The 18,668-nt window shown below is 45.6% G+C and overlaps 1 protein-coding gene across 3 annotated transcripts in view; it reads right to left on the bottom strand.

The window, feature by feature from the left end:
• The window catches only part of PAPPA (pappalysin 1), a 180,349-nt gene that overhangs the window by 45,298 nt on the left and 116,383 nt on the right, over positions 1-18,668 (bottom strand). For all 3 annotated transcript variants that reach the window (XM_038156310.1, XM_038156308.1, XM_038156311.1), the window contains exons 11-13: positions 13,084-13,197; positions 12,546-12,681; positions 8,735-8,948 (exon numbers count right to left, since the gene is read on the bottom strand). In XM_038156310.1, the coding sequence (XP_038012238.1) occupies positions 8,735-8,948; positions 12,546-12,681; positions 13,084-13,197 (464 nt within the window). The remainder of the gene's footprint in view (positions 1-8,734; positions 8,949-12,545; positions 12,682-13,083; positions 13,198-18,668) is intronic.

The following is an 18,668-nucleotide window of genomic DNA, read 5'->3' as shown; positions in this document are numbered from 1 at the left end:
TCTTATCTTTGAGAAGCTCAATTGAAATCATCACATTCATTTTATTCCACTTCACGAGGAACACCAAACACCAACTGTGTAGCTGTGTTGATAAGCTCTTATCAAGCTCAGCAGCATGCTGTCGTTTCAGATCTCTCCAGTTGCTCTCCTGCCATCCATAAAATATCTTTCCCTCATGGAAACTGTCTGTTCTCCCTCTGGAAAATTATTGTAACATTTAGCACAACTTGCAAAAAGAGATTTTTGTTTAATTTTTATATATACAGAGATGTCTGATTGACACAAACGCTTTCACCATCTCTGATGACCTGAGTCAATTGTAGCACATCGTCAAATGTGAGTATGGGGTAAACCCTCCACAAAACAGCAATAAAAATGTTGAGGGTCTTAAAGCATGAGGGGAGATTTAGCCTAGAGAGAGGGAAGAAATATTTTTACAATGAGGATGGTAAAACACTGACACAGGTTGCCCAGAGATGCTCCATCCCTGGAAAAATTAGTGGCCAGGTTGGACAGGGCTCTCAGCAGTCAGATCTAAAGATGTCTCTGTTTACTGCAGATGATCTTTAAAGGTCCCTTCAACACAAACCATTCCATGATTCCATGTGCAAAGTGTTTCTGGAACAGACACAAAATTTCTGGGATAAGGACCCCTACAAGGTGATATTTATCTGATGAAATTAAAAATTAAAATAATTTTAATACAATTAAATTAGTTTTGGAGAGGGAAAATGATAACTTATTTCACCATCTGCTTGTTTAGGGAAGAACTTGAAAGAGAAAATTATAGAAAGAAGGGAAAGCAATGTATCAATACACATTTTTTGAAATAGATAACAAGCAGTTATTCCTGTCTACTAGAAAAAAGGATTAACAGCCACTACAGCCCTGTTCAGCTTAGTAAGCCCTGACTTAGCATGTACGTGGTGTTTTGCTGTGTTCAAAGCACCGTGCAGACATTATCTAATTAATTTTTGTGACACCCCTGCGAGACACCTGGGCTGGTGTTGTTATCCCCATGTTACTGATAGAGAAGCTCATCTGCACATGTCTCTACTGAGCTCTAGATCAGATTAAATGACAGTATTTATGTACCTGCACAACTCATTTCTCTGTCCCCGACTAGTGCTATATGGGAAGCGCCCACTGCTTGTAATTTAAGGTTGCTTGTTCAGTGTTGGCCCTTCCCCGGAGTGTGATGAGCCATAAACAATTTCCACATTCAGAAATATTTAATTTCCTCATGGTGCACAAAGCATCGCTGCTGACAGAGTCAAGGAAGGAGAATTCCACCTCTGTGTTGGCCAACTCCATACCCTTGAATGCAACAAACACCTGGCTATCAGCACAACTGTGATGCTCATCACTTCTGCAGGATGGATGATCTCTGCCAGAGCTGGCCTATCAGGGTGATCTTGCTTTCAGGAGGATCCCCACCCACTAAACAAGGACTTCACACATTTTCCAGTCCCTGCATCTCACAGCCTGGCGTACAGATTTAAACTGCCATGGATTTCACTCTGTAAGGATCAACAAGGCTGTGGATGGAGCAGCAGCAGAGCAAGTGAGCAGCACATCCTTGTGCCCAGGTGGCCATCACCTGAGAAAACAAGGTGAGGAGAACAGCCAGGTGCTATTGCCTGGCAAATGCCCAACACGAATCACCCAGGGGTGTGAAGCACAGGCTTTACACACTCCTTTACACACCACGAGCCTCACACTCTGCAGGTCCTCAAGCAGAGCGCGACCTCAGCAACCTCTTCCTAACCCTATCAACCTCATGGTCCTGCTGTTTGAGTAAAGTCCTCAGCTGATATCAGCGATAACATTTGATGCTGGACCTTGAGTGAGAGTGTAAATGATGGAACAATGCTTTGTGGAGCCCTCCCTGTTACACATCCCAGCTACACTGGCCCATGAGGGCCAACTCTCACTTTGCTCCCCTCCATTTCTCAGATGGTGAGGCAGCAGCACGAGTGTCTCCTGTGCCAGGGCTGCAGTGCTGAGGAAGTTGACTCACTGGGGGAAAAAAAAAAAAAAAAAAGAGCAGTAATGCCAAGCCACTCTCAGAAGCACATATTGCAAACCTTGACTGCCCATTGCAAAACTGCCTCAGAATCTGAAAGCCTTCTTCAAAGTTGGAAAAATAAAAAAAAAAAAAAGAAGCAGATTTATTTAATCTAATACTTATGTGAATTAGTGGAGCACTGAATTCAGACTTGAATGGCTTCAGAGGGAAGGATGAGCCCAAGAAAACCCTTGTAATTTGCACAGAGGGAAATCTGAAGCAACGTCACCGCAGCCAGTGGCATCGCTTTTCATTTCCATCAATGTAAAGGAGAAAAATAATCTGGTTTCTGGAGTTCAGATCAGGACACCAGATGAGCAAGCCTGGGCTTAGAAGTCCTACAGAACTGAAACGCCACAGACAAAGGCATTAAGAAACACTTATTGTGATGTTCTTCTTTCTGTTTACAAGTCCCCTTGTGGTCTTCTGAAATGGCCAGGGAACATTTTTAGCCACCCCCTCCAGGCTCCAGATTATGCCTTGGTTAGCAGATCATCTGGGCAGCTCTCTCTGTCTGTAACTCTATATGAATGACTTCAGTGACAAACAATACAACCATTCACTTTTTGTAAAAAAACAACCACTGCCACCAAATGTTTCTAATTTAAATATTTCTGGTTCTCTAGCTACTGGTTCCAATTTGGTATCAGCTACTGTCAGCCATAAATCCCAATGAATTTTGAAGTCATGATCCTGAATTGAGCTCTGCAAATGCAGAATTAGGAAGGAGAAATTATTATCTCCAAGTAGGAAGTTTAGACAAAGAACCCATCACATCCATTTGTGGATTACAGAAGCTCTTGCATGGGTACTGCCATTTAGCAGTGGTCAATCATCACATGTTCCAGAAAATGTGCATTCCTCAGGAAAGAAACAATATAATGGCATCTGAGAATGAAATCGCTTCAGCTTTAACTCATGTTGACTCCTGGCACAGGACAGTTCATCCCATTTTCTTGAAGTCAAAATCACGTGACTTCATCAAAACGAACAATTTCAAATCATCCCTGGTCTATCCTAACTCCCAAAAAATCCTTGATACCAAAGTACAAAGTAGTCTGGAGAAAAGCTACACAAAGGACCCAAGGACCACTCTAAGGATTTACTTGAACAGGTGTCGGTGTCTGGGACATTCCCTGACGTGTTTATTTTACTAGGTCCCCTTCAGGATCCGCTGGTTCTTCTTCTTGCCCTGGCAGTGTACAATTTCCTAAAACAACATCTTCACACTGGGCTGAGTGCAAGGAGCAGTGGATTTCTAGCACACATTCCATTGCATGTTCAAAACAGATCAAGGAAGGCTGTTTCAATGATGTAAAAAGCCCTGGACTAAGTTAGCTTCCACATGTAGGCTGAAATTCTGAGCCAGTTCTTACTTGATTCAAATCCATTCTGCCCATCCCAAATCTAAATGAGCTCAGTCATTAGGCTCTAAATCTGTACTTCTCTGTGCCAATATTGGCCCCAATTCAGCAAGGCACTTAAATATGTGCTTAACTTCAAAAGCACAGTTAAGTCCCACTGATAGATTTGACTACAGGGGGATGTAAGCAAATAGCTCAGGGCTTTGCTAAATTGGAGCTTTAGTGACACAATCCTAGAAACATTTGTATTTTAACATGTTTATAGAAAATTATAACAATTAAGTGGAGCTCTTCCTTCCTCACATAAAAACAATCCAGGACTTCCTCTTTTGAAAAGCTTGCAGCAGCCAAACTTTCTTTTCCTAACCCCGAGGTCAAGTGCTTTTCCAAGAACTCATCTTAATGTGGTGCCTTAATTATTTGTTTCCTTCGTGGTGGTTCTGACACGTATCTAAGCTCAGGTGAGCCTAAAAGCTCATGGTGGGCACTTTTTAGGAGAAGGGCTACAACACTATCTCTTGGACACAGCAAATAACTCTCTTTTCCACAGTCTGGGCCAGCCTGGGCTGCAGATCTGAAGTGCAGTTTGGTCTTGTCCTATGCCACCACCCACACAGCTCACACACATGTAGCTTACTGAGGGTTTTTCTAACATATTTATCCTTACAATGGGTTTGTGTTCTCTTCTCCAGAGGCTACTCTAAAGGCAAGAGCAGGTTCTCTCTCTCTACATGTATGCAGAGACCCGCTAGTCATACTTATTGTTGCAGAAATTTAAAAAAAGAAAATTGAAAAGGCAGCAATGACTTTGTCTTCTTCAGTCTCCAGCTAAAGCACATTGCCTCCCTGTATTAACACAAAATCTCGAATATCTGCCCAAATCCATGGGGCTGGATGGGGACTGATGAACCTGTGCTGACTGGAAGAAGGATCAAGCCCTTTCTTAAACAGGTGTTTGCCTTCAAACCTGATCCATGAGAGCGACAACACGAGTGGTGTCACCTATGGTCCCTTCAGCGATGTCACCTCAGTACTGCTGGGTTTGACTCTGTCAGTAATCCCAGCAAGCCCTAATTTCAAACTGAAAGAGTCAAAATGAAGCTAAACCCTGAGGTTTACAAAAAGCCTTGCTCCAGCCCAAGGTAAGCCCCACGGAAAGGAGAGGCACGAGCCAGCACGTCCCCTCACTGTCCCCATCACTGGCAGGGCAAATTCTCCTTGGGGACCAGCTCTGCCTCCAGCCTGCCTGCACCCTGTGGTGTGAGCTGCTCCTGCCAGGGGGGTCCATATTGAACTGATAAAGCACTCAAAGCCACATCACCCTGCCAGCTTAGAAGTGGGACCGTGTCCCTGGGCGTCAGCAGCCCCACAGGTCTCCCTGCCAGAGTCTGTCCAGGCAAACAAAGAAAATGCATTGCCTTCCACTTTAATAAAAGCCAAATGATGCCGTTTGCCAATTACCAAAACGGGGCGAAGGTTAAAAACCCATTGAATTATAACACATGTCACGGACCAAAGCTTCTATGATTAACAGTTCTGTGAGAAATTCATTAATTTCACCCGAAGCAAGCTGACAGAGATTGTGCTTAATGACAGAATGCAGGGCAGGGGAAAGGCGGCTGAACTGGGAAAGAGAAAGCTGCATTAATTCACAACAAAAAGAGACGAGGAAACCCTTTTTTCCCCCTTATGAAAAGGAAAAAAAAAATAAAAATAACCAGAGTTGTAAAGAGCGGTTGCATTTGTTCTGCTGCTGAAGATTTATCTTCATCATTTCTTGTTGGGGAAGCTGACAGCAGGCAAGAACAAGACAAAGAGAAGAGCTGGAGTGGGCTATGAATCCCTGGGGCTTGTTTGGGGCAGCAAAGGGTGCAGCTCAAAGGGAATCTCTCCACAGAGGCCAGGGCAGGTGATGGTGTGGTGGCCAGGGTGGGTCTTGATCTCCAGTGTCAAACACCCAGATATGCCCACTTACAGAGGGAGAAAAACCCAAAATCTCCCCCGCAGAAGGAGTTTTGAAGCCGTAGCAGTGAGGCTGTGCCAAGGTTTAACCAGAGAAAGCAAAGGAAAATCCTTTTGCTCCACTCATTAGAAAGCACAAGGTGGTGACAATGTGAGGGAAGAAGACTGGAGAGCTGTGGGCAGCCAGGGGGACCTGCCTGCAGTATGAACACAGAGTTAATGGTGGATTAGAAAGATGGAAACTCCTGAAATGCACAGATCTGACAGCTGGATTGAGTAAATTGGGCTTTCCTACCTGCAGTTTGCAGGAGGGGTGGTGGAAGGGACAGGTCTGGTGACCATGGCATGGAAATGCACCTAAGGAAAAGCCGCACTTCCCACAAACTGCTTTGCCAGGGATGGGTGACCCATAGCTGACGTACCCAGTGACAAAGACAAAAACCTGATTTTTGAGGAACCACTGTCAAAGGCAGCCACAGCACATCAGGCCCTCTTCTGCTCGAGTGACTGTGGGGTGGGAAATTACACCTCTGCTTCTGCACACCCAATTTCACCGTCCACTGCATGGGGCTACACAGGAAATAGTAAAAGTGTAATAATTCCAGCTATAAAGCACAAGAGGAGAACTAACCAGGCCATTATATCTGCTCTAAGGATGCAATGTGGAAATAAAGAGTGTAATTTTTACAGCACATCTCCAGCAGTGAGGTAAACTTCTGCTGAAAACAAAAAAAAAGAGCCTGTAATCACTGGCAGCAGAAAAAAACAACAACTGGAAGAATAAAACTGGAAAGGACAGAGTAGGAATTTTCAAACTATAAATGTTTTCAGGAGGATGGAATGGATTTTCAAAACAACTAATGATGATTGAGGACAACTACCCATAAAGTTCAATTGGACTTTTAGATTTAAGCCCATTTTTCTCTAAAATATTAACTATAATACATATTTTAAGAAAGAAGACTAAGTGCATGTTTTACTTTCAGTCATTAAGCTGTCACTAACCCATGGGAGGGATCCATTCACCTTTAAAATAAAAACTGTGTTAACTTTTAAGGGACAATATATTTCTTTTCCCTTACAATTTTAAAGTCTGCATCCTTGCCTAGAAATATCTGTATCTGGCTGTAAATCCTCTCCAAGCAAAATAATTCTCCTTAAAAGAGAGAAATAATACCTCCCATAGAGAGAAGACAAAAAGCAGTCAAAAATATCCATATTGACCTAAGGAAAATGAAAGGGGTAAAATTGATGATTACACATAGGAAGGCAAGTTCCTTTAAAAGTTCAATCAATGCCTTAAAAATCATATTAGGCAATGCAACTAGTGAGGAAAGGGAGAAGGGAAAGATGGGCAGAGTGGAACTGGCTCCTCAAGGGAATCTGATGGGTAGACTGTGAGCAGGGGAGGCAGAAAACCCACCTCCAGCCTCTGGGCTGGTTAGGAAATAATTTTTAAAATCTATCTTTCACTGTTTTTTCTGGATTGGGTGAAGTAACCAAGGAAAAAGACAGCAGGTGACAGCAAAGGTGTCACCTATTTCCTGGCTGCACAGCTTATGCACAACTTTTTCTACATTTTGGGTACATGATCTGCTTGGAGTTTTTTTGTACAGAATAAAACAGATCTGGCCACCCCAAATGATCCCAGCACGAGGCAAACTGGGGACTGACTCTCCACTGAAGCACTGTCATCAGTGGAAATAATTCCAACTGATTTCAACTGCCTTTGGACCAGGGCTTTACTTTGGAGAGTTTCTAGTTCCCTGTCAGACATGGGAAGCTTTATGATCAATCCAGTGCTGGAACCTGCAAGACTTAGAACACAACTTTGAAAGAATGAGGCTCGGATGGGGGTTTGGGAGAGCAGGGGGCTGAGAGGGTTCAGTGCATCCCCAAAACAAAATGATGCCAAAAAATCAAGAAGAAACATAAGAGGCAAAAGGCAGGTGATTCTTGCTCTAGGGATTTCTAAAGGTTGGGCTGCTGGGCTGCAGAGGCTCACTGAAGCTTTGCCTAAGGAGGATGCATTTTTTTATTAAGGAAATAACTTTCCAAACACAGAGCACTTCAGGTTCAATAAATGAACAAATGGTTCAATTCCTACTGAAAACTTGAGAGGGCAGTGGAATGTGGCCCTGTGTCTCAGTCCTCCTGAGCTCCCTGTTGCTCCTCACCATCTCCTTCCAGTGGGGCTTTCTTGCCCTTTTTCTGTCCTGCTTCAGCGCTGGGATTTGGCCACACTTCCACCACCAGACTTCTCATCTGAAACTTGATCCTGCTGTCTTTGGGCCTCTGAATTTATACAACCTATTGCACACAACGATCAGACGCTTTGAATCTAGGTCAGAACACACTGACTGGATTGATTTAGCTATAGATATACTCCTTTTTTTAAATGTTATTTTCCCTTCCCTCTCCCCCTTCTCACTCTCCCGCCTTTCCTGGAATAAAAGCAGGTCCTAAAAACAAGCCAGAACATTATCAAAAAACCTGACAGCTTGCTTAGGAGGCTGAGCAGAGGTTTGCTGGGATATGCAACTTGTTTTACTATTGCTGCCGCTCTGGTATGACAACTGCTCACAACTTTGAATTCACAAAGGAAGAAAAAAATATATTCTTTCAGGGGTTTTGCTAAATTCTCTCCTCTTCTTTTCAGTGCCTCGCTGAAAGGATCCATGAAGCTGCTGCACCAGAGGCCATGAAAGGTCACAATCTCTGTGGGATGCTGTAAAGCAGAGACTGAGAGGGGTTGGTGGTGATCTATTGATGTGTCTGTAATAACAACAAGAATAAAACGGTAGCCATAAACCTTTCATCCTGGGGGGTCCCACAGAGCTTTTCAGAATGGGGGCCGGATCCAGAGAGGTGCTGAGGGCCTGACCCAGCCATAAAAGCACAGCAGATGCTGATGGCCAGGGCTGAGCACCTGGCAGGATCCGGCCCGTCCAGGGCACAGGCGTCACTCTGTGTCCATGCAGTCCCTTCCCTGGGAGGTCCCCGGGCACTCTGGCAGCACAGCGGGGTTCAGATTGAACTGCTGTGTGAGTGGCCAACAGGACACTGAGCTGGGGAATGTGTGCAGAGTGAACGGGCCCCAATTCCAGGCTTGGCATAAAGGAAGGAAGAGAAAGGAAGAGGAAATAATTCACTAACGGCATCCCATGCGGGTTAAATGTCCCATCCATCCTGATCAATGAGAACACTGCCGGTTTTTTACCCGTGACACAAAGGGGTCAGCAGGGTTCAGCTGCTGTGCCCCTCCTGCCTCCTCCCCAGCCCCAGCCGGCACTGGGGGTGGTGGGTGTGAGGCAGAGGGAAGCAGGGCTGACACGCTCACCTCTGCTCCGCAGGGCTGTAGGTCTGTCCTTGCTGGCAGCTGCTGATGGTGATGGGGTCGAAGTTGTGGAAGGAACGCAGGGCCACCCCGGAGATGGCCACAAACTGGGAGCTGAAGCTAATGAGGACAGCCTGGGTGTGATAAAAAGGGTGACTGAGGTCATGGATGACGGGGATAATCAGGGGATTGTTCCTGCAGCTCAGGACGTGGACACCTGCCAGAGGAGAGACAAGATCAGAGGAAGGGTCAGGCTTAACACAATTGCTTCCCGAAGCCGTGGGCACTTCAGAGGCATTTCACCCAGAGGAATGGCCCTATAGAGCTGAAAAGTTATGGTAAGCTGCCTGGAGGGGCTTCCCAAATTGCTGCAGAGAGCTTAGCAGAGAAGCAGATCCCTCCAGACAGCTGAAGAAAGGCTGCCATTCTCTCTGCGAGCGCGGCAGGCCCTCGGAGCCGCTCCTTTAGACCACAGCTACGTTCCTATTGTGCTCTGGTAAATCAGGAGCAACCAGCACGGGGGAAGCAGAGTCACACCATTGTAAAACGGGTCCTGGAGGACACTTGGAGCCTTTATATGCAGGATCAAACGGTGCCGGCAGGCTGGGGGGCTTTGTGCACCAGGGCTGGGGCACCAGCAGCTTGTTTGGAGCTGTGCATGTCATTAGCACTCAGTGTAAAACTTTTTTTTGCATGAGTTTTCCCTTAAATTTGCCCAGATTTGATTTTTCCTTCAATACTTTTGAGCCCTAGGGTATCTTGTTCTTTGCAAGAAAAGGCAGATTTAGTCCTGGAGATAGAAATGAGGGTGATGGAGCCACTGAGGATTTTACAGGTGATCTCACTCGAGGAGAAAAGAATTGTATTCTGGGGAAATAAAAGCATCTCAAGGTTGCGGTGCACAGAAACACCAGAGAGGTGGCAAGGAGACTCCTGAGTCCCTTTTGTCCAGTGGATAAGGCACTCAGTGACAGCTGGGAAGAAATTCCCACATTCAGGTAGAAGCAACCTGAATTCAAATGGGCCAAATCCATCTCAGGGGGAAGGCAGAGGACAGACAGCTGTTGGCTGCCCTCAAAATTCATTAATTGAGATTCGTGGCCTGCTGGCTGCCTGCAAGGCTCTGCCTCCACAGCTCCATGGCATCACTCCGAGGATCAGCTTGGCTCCAGATCCATTTGCTTCACTGGAGCTCCCCCAGCAATGGCTTTGGCCCAGGCCCCTTGGCTACCCTGAAACACTTACAAATTTGAAAATAAAATAAATTCTATTTGCATGTTTAACTGGCTCAGGGATTTCTGTTATTATTTTTTTCCCCAGTTCAGATTTCTTGACTCAAAAGGGAAGGAATAAAAAGGGCTTTCATTTTTCTCCTTAGAAAGTGATTTCCTGTGAATTAAGACATGCTTTTTAAACATCTATCTCCCACCCTCTACTTAAAAAAAATCTTCCTGTAATAAAAAAAAATAATATGAAAAAGCAAACCTCTTTTTGTTTTGGTCTTCACCTGACCCTGAAATAACCTCCCTGTCTACTTGCCTCCCAGAAGTCTTTTGATATCAGCTCCTTGTGGAACGGTGCACGTTTCTCACTTACAAACAGGTGCAGTTAATACTCAAAATCCCGGGTTCCCAAATTCCTTAGAAGTTTCTGCCTTCTCTGATGGAAAGCCAAGACCTTATGGTATGAGGCTGTTTATTCACTTCTGTTTCATTCCTTGCACTCAGGTGGTGTCCACAACAGAGCAGACCCTCAGAGCTGTGCTGCACTGCTGGTTATTTCTGACCCTGGCCAGGAAAATGGTGGCTGGACAGGTGAAGGTTTCTTAATTCCCATGAAATACCCACGAAGATGGTACAGGTGCCCATGGGGGCAGTCAGAGCTGTCTCAGGATCACTCCTGTTTCTGTGGCTCTGCCCCCATCTATTCAGCTCAGCAGCTGAACTCTGGTGTCTCTGATGGCTCTGAACCAACAGCACTGAGGTGTTTGGCATCCCAACCTCTCCATCTCCTACCAGCACTTAATAGGAGCTTCACATTATTTTCTGGGAGTCCACTTGCACTGATCAAGGCAGGAAACTGCATGTCTGGATAGGCTATTCTTTGCTCGTGGCAGTGTCTTCAGCACACTGGGGATTGATTGAGATTTAAATTATTGCTACTTCCTTTTGGATGTACTTTTAGTTTGCCACGAACTTCTGCTTAAGGCTCATTGAGTGTCTCAGTCAGTCCTGCCCCCAGTGCATGCCAACATTTGCATCTCAGCTGCAGTTTCCAGCTTGCCATGGTGATAATTCAAACACATGAAACACAATATCCAGGAAAAGGACTTCATGTCCCTGTCAGAAGTCACACAGAACAGCAATGGGGAGCTCTGCCTGAGCGAGAGCTGCTGGATAGCCCACCTACACCTCTCCTCTGCTCCAGGCAGCCTCTTCTGAAAGGTCAAAGGAGCTTTTCCATGATGAAAGCAGCATTTCAGCTGGGAGGACATCCAGACATCAGGCTGAGCCATGCCAAACTCATGTTGCAACTTCATTGAAGATTTCAAAACCTAACCCTCAGTTTCCTCTTTGCTCCTCTTTCTTGTTCTCTTTCTCTCCCAGCCTGCCTGTCTGTCCCTATAAAATGTCACATTAAGTACTGCTGGCATGCTCGTGTCTCCATCATTTATTTCTCAGAGGGATAGAGCTATGTGCCACTGTTTTGCAAAATGAGGGTAAGATTAATCCAAGGGCTCTGGCAAACTGGGAGCCATCCTGACTCAACCTGCAGAACTTGCTACAAATTTCAGTTTGTTCTTGGACAACAGACACCACACATATTTCCTTTGTTCTCCTCCACACCCCACCAAATTTTGTATTATCCTGGATGCTCATCCAACACCTGTCACTCTCTGTCCCCTCTCCTTCTCATCACTAGTGAGAAGCTCATTTGAGTTTCAGCTTGTTAAAACTGAAATGCTATGGTAAAACAGAAAGCTGGGGGATGGGAATTATGTTTCCTTAAGAACTGCTCTCAAGGTGACCTGGCCAGCTTTCTCCTCAGTGAAAAAAAAACAAAACAAAACAAAACAAAACAAAACAAAAAAAAAAAAAAAAAAAAAAGAAAAAGGCAGAGAACATCTGGAAAGGGATTATGCAAGTCCTACCCTGACACAGAGTTGGGAGCTAGGGAGAGCTCCTGGGTTGTAGAGTTAAATGCAGCCTGGATCAATTCACCAGGCACAACACCCCCAGTTTAGGGCCCTGTGCCAAAGGTAGAGACAAAACCTGTCTATGCCAGCACTTCAGCACAAGAGCAGGTCCTGCCTCTGTCAGGCACATCTGCTTGAGGCCATGCCAGGAGCCTGGCAGGACCCTGGGGCTGGACCTTCACCACCTGAAAATCTTCACCTGGGGAATGTTGGCCATTCAATGGCTCTGGAGACCCAGCACTCCCTGTGAAACAGAAGCCTTTGTGCAGCAGCTGGTGCAGGTCCCTCACTCCCTGCTCCCAGGGGTTCACCTGTAGCACCATCAGTGTCTCTCCAGGGCAGTGCTGGGTGTGAAGCATTGAGATAGTGCTGATTTTAGTGACAGCTCCTGAAGAGGAGCTGATCACCTCTGAATGGATAGTGAACAGCTATGGAGTAAAGTCTGTATAAAATAACACATCATTTTCAACGAACTCTAGTGAGACTCAGGGCTTGGAGCATTGAGCAAGCACCTTTTTTGTTTAATTCTGAAAAAAACTGGGCTGGAGTACTGGTGAATGGGGGCATCACCAGACTAAGCAAGCAGTAAAGAGGGAGTTTAATACAACACAGGCTTACCAAGGTCGTGGCTTTGCTCTTTGGTGTCAAACAGCTGCACACCGATGGTCTCCTGCTTCTGGTCCAGGTAGTAGGTCCCATCTGTGACCAAGTGAACAAGGACTGCTGCAGCCACCATAGGCTGGGAAAAATAAGCCTGGGAAAACACAAACCCCACAAAGCCTGAGGTGGAGAACTGTGGTGGGCTTTTAAAAATCCCCAGGAGCCAGTCCAGGACTTTTAAAAGAAGAATTCCCATCCCAGGTCACACAGAAATCTTCTCTTCCAATCTCTGCTACACAAACTAGATAAACTCAAGTCAAACAGCCCTGAAGCTGAACTCTCTCAGAAATTCAATAGCCTTGTCACACACGAGGGGACTTCACTACTGACTCTCTAGGCAGTGCTCAAAAACATTGTTTTGCTCTTTTGCTCTAAACATACTTCAGAAAGGAGCAGCTTGGCCCTGGGAAGGCTGGCCCATGATATTTTGCCTGCTGGAGGATCTTTGTAGAGGCAGTCAAAGAGGAAATTTCTGAATGGTGTGTGCAATTCCTACCTTCAGCCAGAAAATGGTCTGTGTCATGTGGGAGTACTGGAAGTTGGCTGTGCAGGGATACCAGGCATACTGGGACACACCATCGTTCAAGTCGATCACCTTGGTACGACACATCTGCACCAGGAAAAAAAAGAAACACCAAAAATGACCTAGAGGACAGCAAGGAAGGGTTCTGACTGCTTGAAGTGGGGAAACAAAGCCCAGGTGCACTCCTAGGATAAAGTAATGCACAATAACTGTGCTTCTAAATACCATGAGATCATTCAAAATTAAGTCTCCAGGTCTTCCACCCCAGTAAGAAAAACTGAAACATGAACAGGAGCTAAAGAGTCACAGCAGCAGGATGGCAGCCAACAATCTCTTCTGAATTTGGTACCAGGTTTTTGACAGCATTTAGAACAACTTTGCTCCCACCCAAATGGACCAGGAATCTTCCACTGGAGTGGGGAGGTGAGGATCACTTCTGAACACCTCAGCTCCCAGCACAGACAGTGTGGAGGTGCCTCCACGGTGCTCCAGCACTGCCCTATTGAAACCTGATATTCCTGTAACCCAGAGGAGCCACGCATGGCCCTGTAAACCTGGAACCAGGTGTAGCCAGGAAAGTCCTGCCTCTGGAACCCAATTTGAGCAAACTGGTTTCCTCTTTTGCCAACCAGTTGTGTAAGTGGAATCACCTTCTTCCTACACCTGCAGCCTTTCCATGGCAGGCAGCGGTGAGACTGGAGGCAAACTGCCCTTTTCAATGAAGTACATGATTCCCAAGTCCTGTTATGGATGAAAAGCAAAAAAAAAAAAAAAAAAAAAAAAAAGCCAGAATCTAAACACCAGAGAGCCTGAGAGCCTTGCACTGCCACCAGTATGTCAGATATGAAAATGAAGCGGCAAGAAATGGTCAGAATTACCTTGAAAACACTCTGCTCAATGAAGCTGATTCAAAAATGAAGCATGAAGGACCACAGCCTTCACCTCCACAGCAAACAGAAAAAAGGGAATGTCCACCATGGAAAAGGTTGCTACTGCATTAGAAGGATGCTTATAGTTGAAGCTCCTGGAGCATGTGAAAGGTACCTGTTGGATTCACTACCTTTAGTGAACTCACAGATTGCCATTAACTCAGGAATACATGGAATTCCTTGTGCTGATGTGCTGTCAGTAAAGCTGTTCCCATCAGCAATTTAATTATTAAATAAAAAAGAGAACCCTGAAGTGAAACAAGAAAATTAGCAGCCATCCAAAATCCTATGTCCACTCAATAATTCTGCATAGAAATTCCCTCTTGGTCTTGGCAGGCAAAATCTGGGCACTGCAAAGAGAGCCTGGGATGCCTGGGAATGAGAAACCAGATTGGCTAAAAGTGAGGTAATCCCCTTTAAAATCTGAGTCCCTCAAGATCCAGCACAGAGGAATCTTACAGGCAAAACATAAATCAGCTTTAATGGGCTGGAAGAAGATTTTTAGTTTATTTATTTTTTGAAACAACTGGGACCAAGCTTCATTGAGGCTAGCCAGTGGATAGTGTTACATTTTACAGCAGAGCAAGGCTTTACATAAACTATCTTTGGCATTTGAAATCCAGGCCAGCAATTCGACATGTACCGTTTCGCAACTCTCCCTTCTTGCGTTTTCAGCAGCCTGTCTCTTGTTGGGAGCATGGTTTTTATTTTAATACCTCTCCAGCTAGGGGATTTATCTTACCCACATCAGCAGTATATATGGTCAGAGAGCTCTTTGACATGAACAAAGGTCTCATTAGTTTTATATGATTTTGTTCTTATTCTGACTTCTCCTCCTGCTCTGTTGGCCCAAAAAGGTGGCTGAAAGAAACGCAGGCACTGACTTTCAGTGCTTTTAAAGTGCCACTTAATGGATGAGTGAAAACTTGTATTAAGAAATCACCCAGACCTTCACCAAAAGTTTGATTCTAACCCAAAATAAACCCCTGCTGAGGTGGGCTGGAAATCTCTGATAACTTTTAAATGCCTTGTTTGATTTGTGTGCGTGTGTGAACCCTAGCACTTTCTGCTTCTTCTGGAGAATATTAGCAAAAATCTGAGCATTGCATAAAGAGCCTGTGTTCAGGCCACGTGGGCTGTCAGACTGGCCTGGTTTGAGCAGGTTAGATAAGCTTCCCCCTGCTGAGGCTGATCCATTGCTACCCAGACAGTGTTTCAAAGTGGTCCTGGGGTAAAAGGCTCTTTTAGAACAGTCTAATTGAGAAGTGTGGGAAAAGTCTAAGACAGATGAATGGCTAAAAGAGCCTCTTCTCCACTTGCTGCTGGCCAGTAAACTTAGCTAATGACAAAAAAAAAAATTCTTTAAGTTTCTCTGGAAACAACTGGATTGGATAAACAGCTCCTGTTACCTACGCACTCCACCATCTCTCCAGGCTCCAACACAAGTGATAAATCCATCCCCGTTTCAATTCTGCACAGGCACTGTCACATCACACCTGCCAAGCCTGGGAATCATCTGCTGGAAGAGTCTTTCACACCTCTGCTTTTGAAGCATCCCTAGACTGTGGCAGCTGCCCGAAGGCCCCTATTAATTAATTAGGTAATGGTTGGACTCAATGATCTTAGAGATCTTTTCCAAGCTAATGTGTTAGGTGATTACTTCAGTACCAACACTTCTAGAAGTACAAGTTCCAATGATCTGGAGAACAGAATACCATCTCTCATCATTGCTATTCACAGGAATTCACACTTCTGAGAAGCAGACTGTACCCGAACATCCTCCAGTTTGCTACAGTGATGCAAAGCAGCAGCTAAAGCACCTGACAGCTGCAGAGGGAAGAACACATCGATAGCCTTCTCATTTCAGGGTGTTACCCAACACTGAAGTATTTGCTTTGAAGAATGACAGCATCACACAGTGCTCCAAACTTCACTCACTGGGGCTTATCCAGATTCTCAGACCCACACAGCAAGTGGGATATCCACAGGAGCTTAGTATGTGCTCCAAAGTATGCGGCGACTATTTGTGTCTAGTTACTGGAAGCCCATGTCATCCCCCACCCGAGGAAGCTGCTTTCAATTAGAAGAGCTGATGTCTGTTCCTCTCAGAGGTTCAGATCCAGCTCGTCTCCCACCCACACATTTTGTACACAAACATCGGCAGACAGAACGATCAAGGCCAGGGAGCACTGTGGGATCTTCCCACAAGAGGGAATGCCTGGAGGATTCCCTTTGACTGATTTATACAGCCTCTTGTCAATCAAAGGCACAACATGTTCCTCAAACCGCCTCTCCTGTTTTCCTTCTCTTACTCAGGGGGACCAAGGAATGTGTCAGCAGAAAGGGAAAAGTGATATATTGGGAGCACTTAGATTTTTGCCACATCAAAAACACATTTACTATTGCAATCAACTCCATTTCCTTCAAAGTAATATGGGAAAATTTGCTGAAGAGCAAATTTTGGAAGGCGCCCTCGTGAATGATTCCCAGCCATCCCGTGACTGCAGGCAATGTGAATTTGCGTTGATGGGTTCCTGTTGCAGCTGAACTACATGTTAAGGATCACAAATCCCCTGGACTGGGTACTGGACTAGATCCCAGTCCAACTGTGGCAGTGCACGGCCCAGTACAACCTTCTGGGCAGCACTGGGCTTCTCCAGGCCTGGGCTCCCTGTCTGGAAGATGAGGATGATGTTCCCCCACACCCCACACCACACAGGTGTGCTGAGGATGAAAGCTATGAGCTATGAGCCACACAAAGATGCTCAGATGTCACTGAGAGCACGCACAGGTGTGAGGATACAGCTCCCCACAGCAGTGGGCTCAGCACAGATCCCATCCCACTCTGACCTTCCCACCGAGCAAGCACAGTCAGACACCACAGGCTTTGCACACACTGGTAGCTCTCAGCAGTGTAACATCAAAAGAATCCTAAATGCAGACAGAAAAGCTGCTCTTTGAGCTCAGATGCTGCCCTACTCAGCCCTGGCACCATGGTTGGAGTGGACGTGTCTGTCTGCATGCCCAGGGGCGGCTGCAAACAGAGCAAACCTCCAGTGAACAGATCTGTCTGCTCCCAAAATCCCATCTGCTGAACCATGGCAGGGCCTCCTCCAGACCGTGTCCTCGAGCTCTGTCTGGCTGTGAGGGGCATCGTGGGCACTTGGTCAGGCAGTGGCAAGCATCCTCCTTCTGGAGAGGAGGGTGGAAGTGGAGATTGTGCTCCAAACGCTTCCTCTCCCCACTCCTCTCTACAGGGGGCTGTGCTGCTGACACTTCTGCCCCCAGACAGACAACTCAGAGTGTTTCTGGGATGAAATGGGCTGTACCCTGTCCTATTGGCAAAACTTCAACCATGGAGCAGGCAGGAACAAGATCTCTTGGTAAAACCCACAGTACTAACTATTTATTGAGCACAAAACATCCTCAGTGAGGCTGCACAGAAAAACTCACAGACTGATACAAAACCCATGGAGGCACAAACAGAACATATTCTCTTGTTTGAAGGTCCAGCTAAAGAACAGGTTTCATCCATAACACTGAGACCTACAGTATTCTACAGTAATCTACAATATTTATCTGTTTGCTCTGCAGAATGTTATTTGTATTTAACTCAACACATGCCAGAGGATCCCAACCATGACATAAGCAGCATTTTAACACATCCCTTACAGTTGAAAACTTTCTCTCTCCCTTGCCAGACCAGGGTGCTGGCAGTCACCCAGCCCTTTTATTCTTAAATACGTTATTGTTCTTGCTGACCCAAGGTTAATCTTACCCAAGGATGAGAAACTATGGTGCAGTTGCTAAATATCAGAAAGGTTCCTGCTTGTTTGTTGCCCAATATTGTAAGGCAGCTTGACTGCCACATGGACACCACCCAGTTTGCCGGCTGCAGCACAGACCTCCAATCTGTTCTCAAAGCTGTTGCACTGCTTTTCTCATTTAGGCTGGGAACTGGGTTGGAATTAGGGAAAAATGAAGTTGCCCACAAGTGAGCACCGAACCATTAAAAGGCCTCCAACAAACACCTCAAACCCCAGCCAATTTCTCTGAACGTTCCAAACCTCAGGAGCCCACAGAGCTCAAATGGAAACTGTACACACAGCAGCACAAGGAATTTTGCTCTGGGTTTTCTTCTAGATTCTGGTCAGAAGTGCTTTCGGACAAGTGTCTTTATCAGATGTCTTTGTCAGTGGACTTATACCATCAGAAATCTGAGTCCAGAGTTGCCTGCCCAGCCGTGAATGTCAGCCTTGGGTCATTCTAGGTTGGCCTCTAAAACTTAAGGAAAATATTCAAAGCTACTTTTCCCAAACTGGTACACATATTTAATTTTATGTGCTCTACCAATGCATTTCTGTTGCAGAAAATAAAATAAAAAAACTAAAACCAAATCTTAGATTCAGCAGCAGAGAGTCTAAAGATAAAACAAGGGAAGAAACCTGAATCTCTCTTTCAACAGCCACCTTACCTTACCAGTCTACTGCTACTTCCACAGCAGCAAATTCCCCTCATCTCTGATGCTCATCAACTGCATCTTCCCCCCCAGAACTCTCCTTGTCCTCTGTGTCTGATAACACAGTTTTTCTGTTTCATGTTCTTTGTCTGCTTTTGCCAGTTTTCATT

The sequence above is a fragment of the Motacilla alba genome, chromosome 17 (genome assembly GCF_015832195.1).
Source record: "Motacilla alba alba isolate MOTALB_02 chromosome 17, Motacilla_alba_V1.0_pri, whole genome shotgun sequence".
Classification (NCBI taxonomy): domain Eukaryota; kingdom Metazoa; phylum Chordata; class Aves; order Passeriformes; family Motacillidae; genus Motacilla; species Motacilla alba.
Note: the sequence above shows the minus strand (reverse complement) of the source record. Positions and strands in the feature narration are given on the sequence as shown.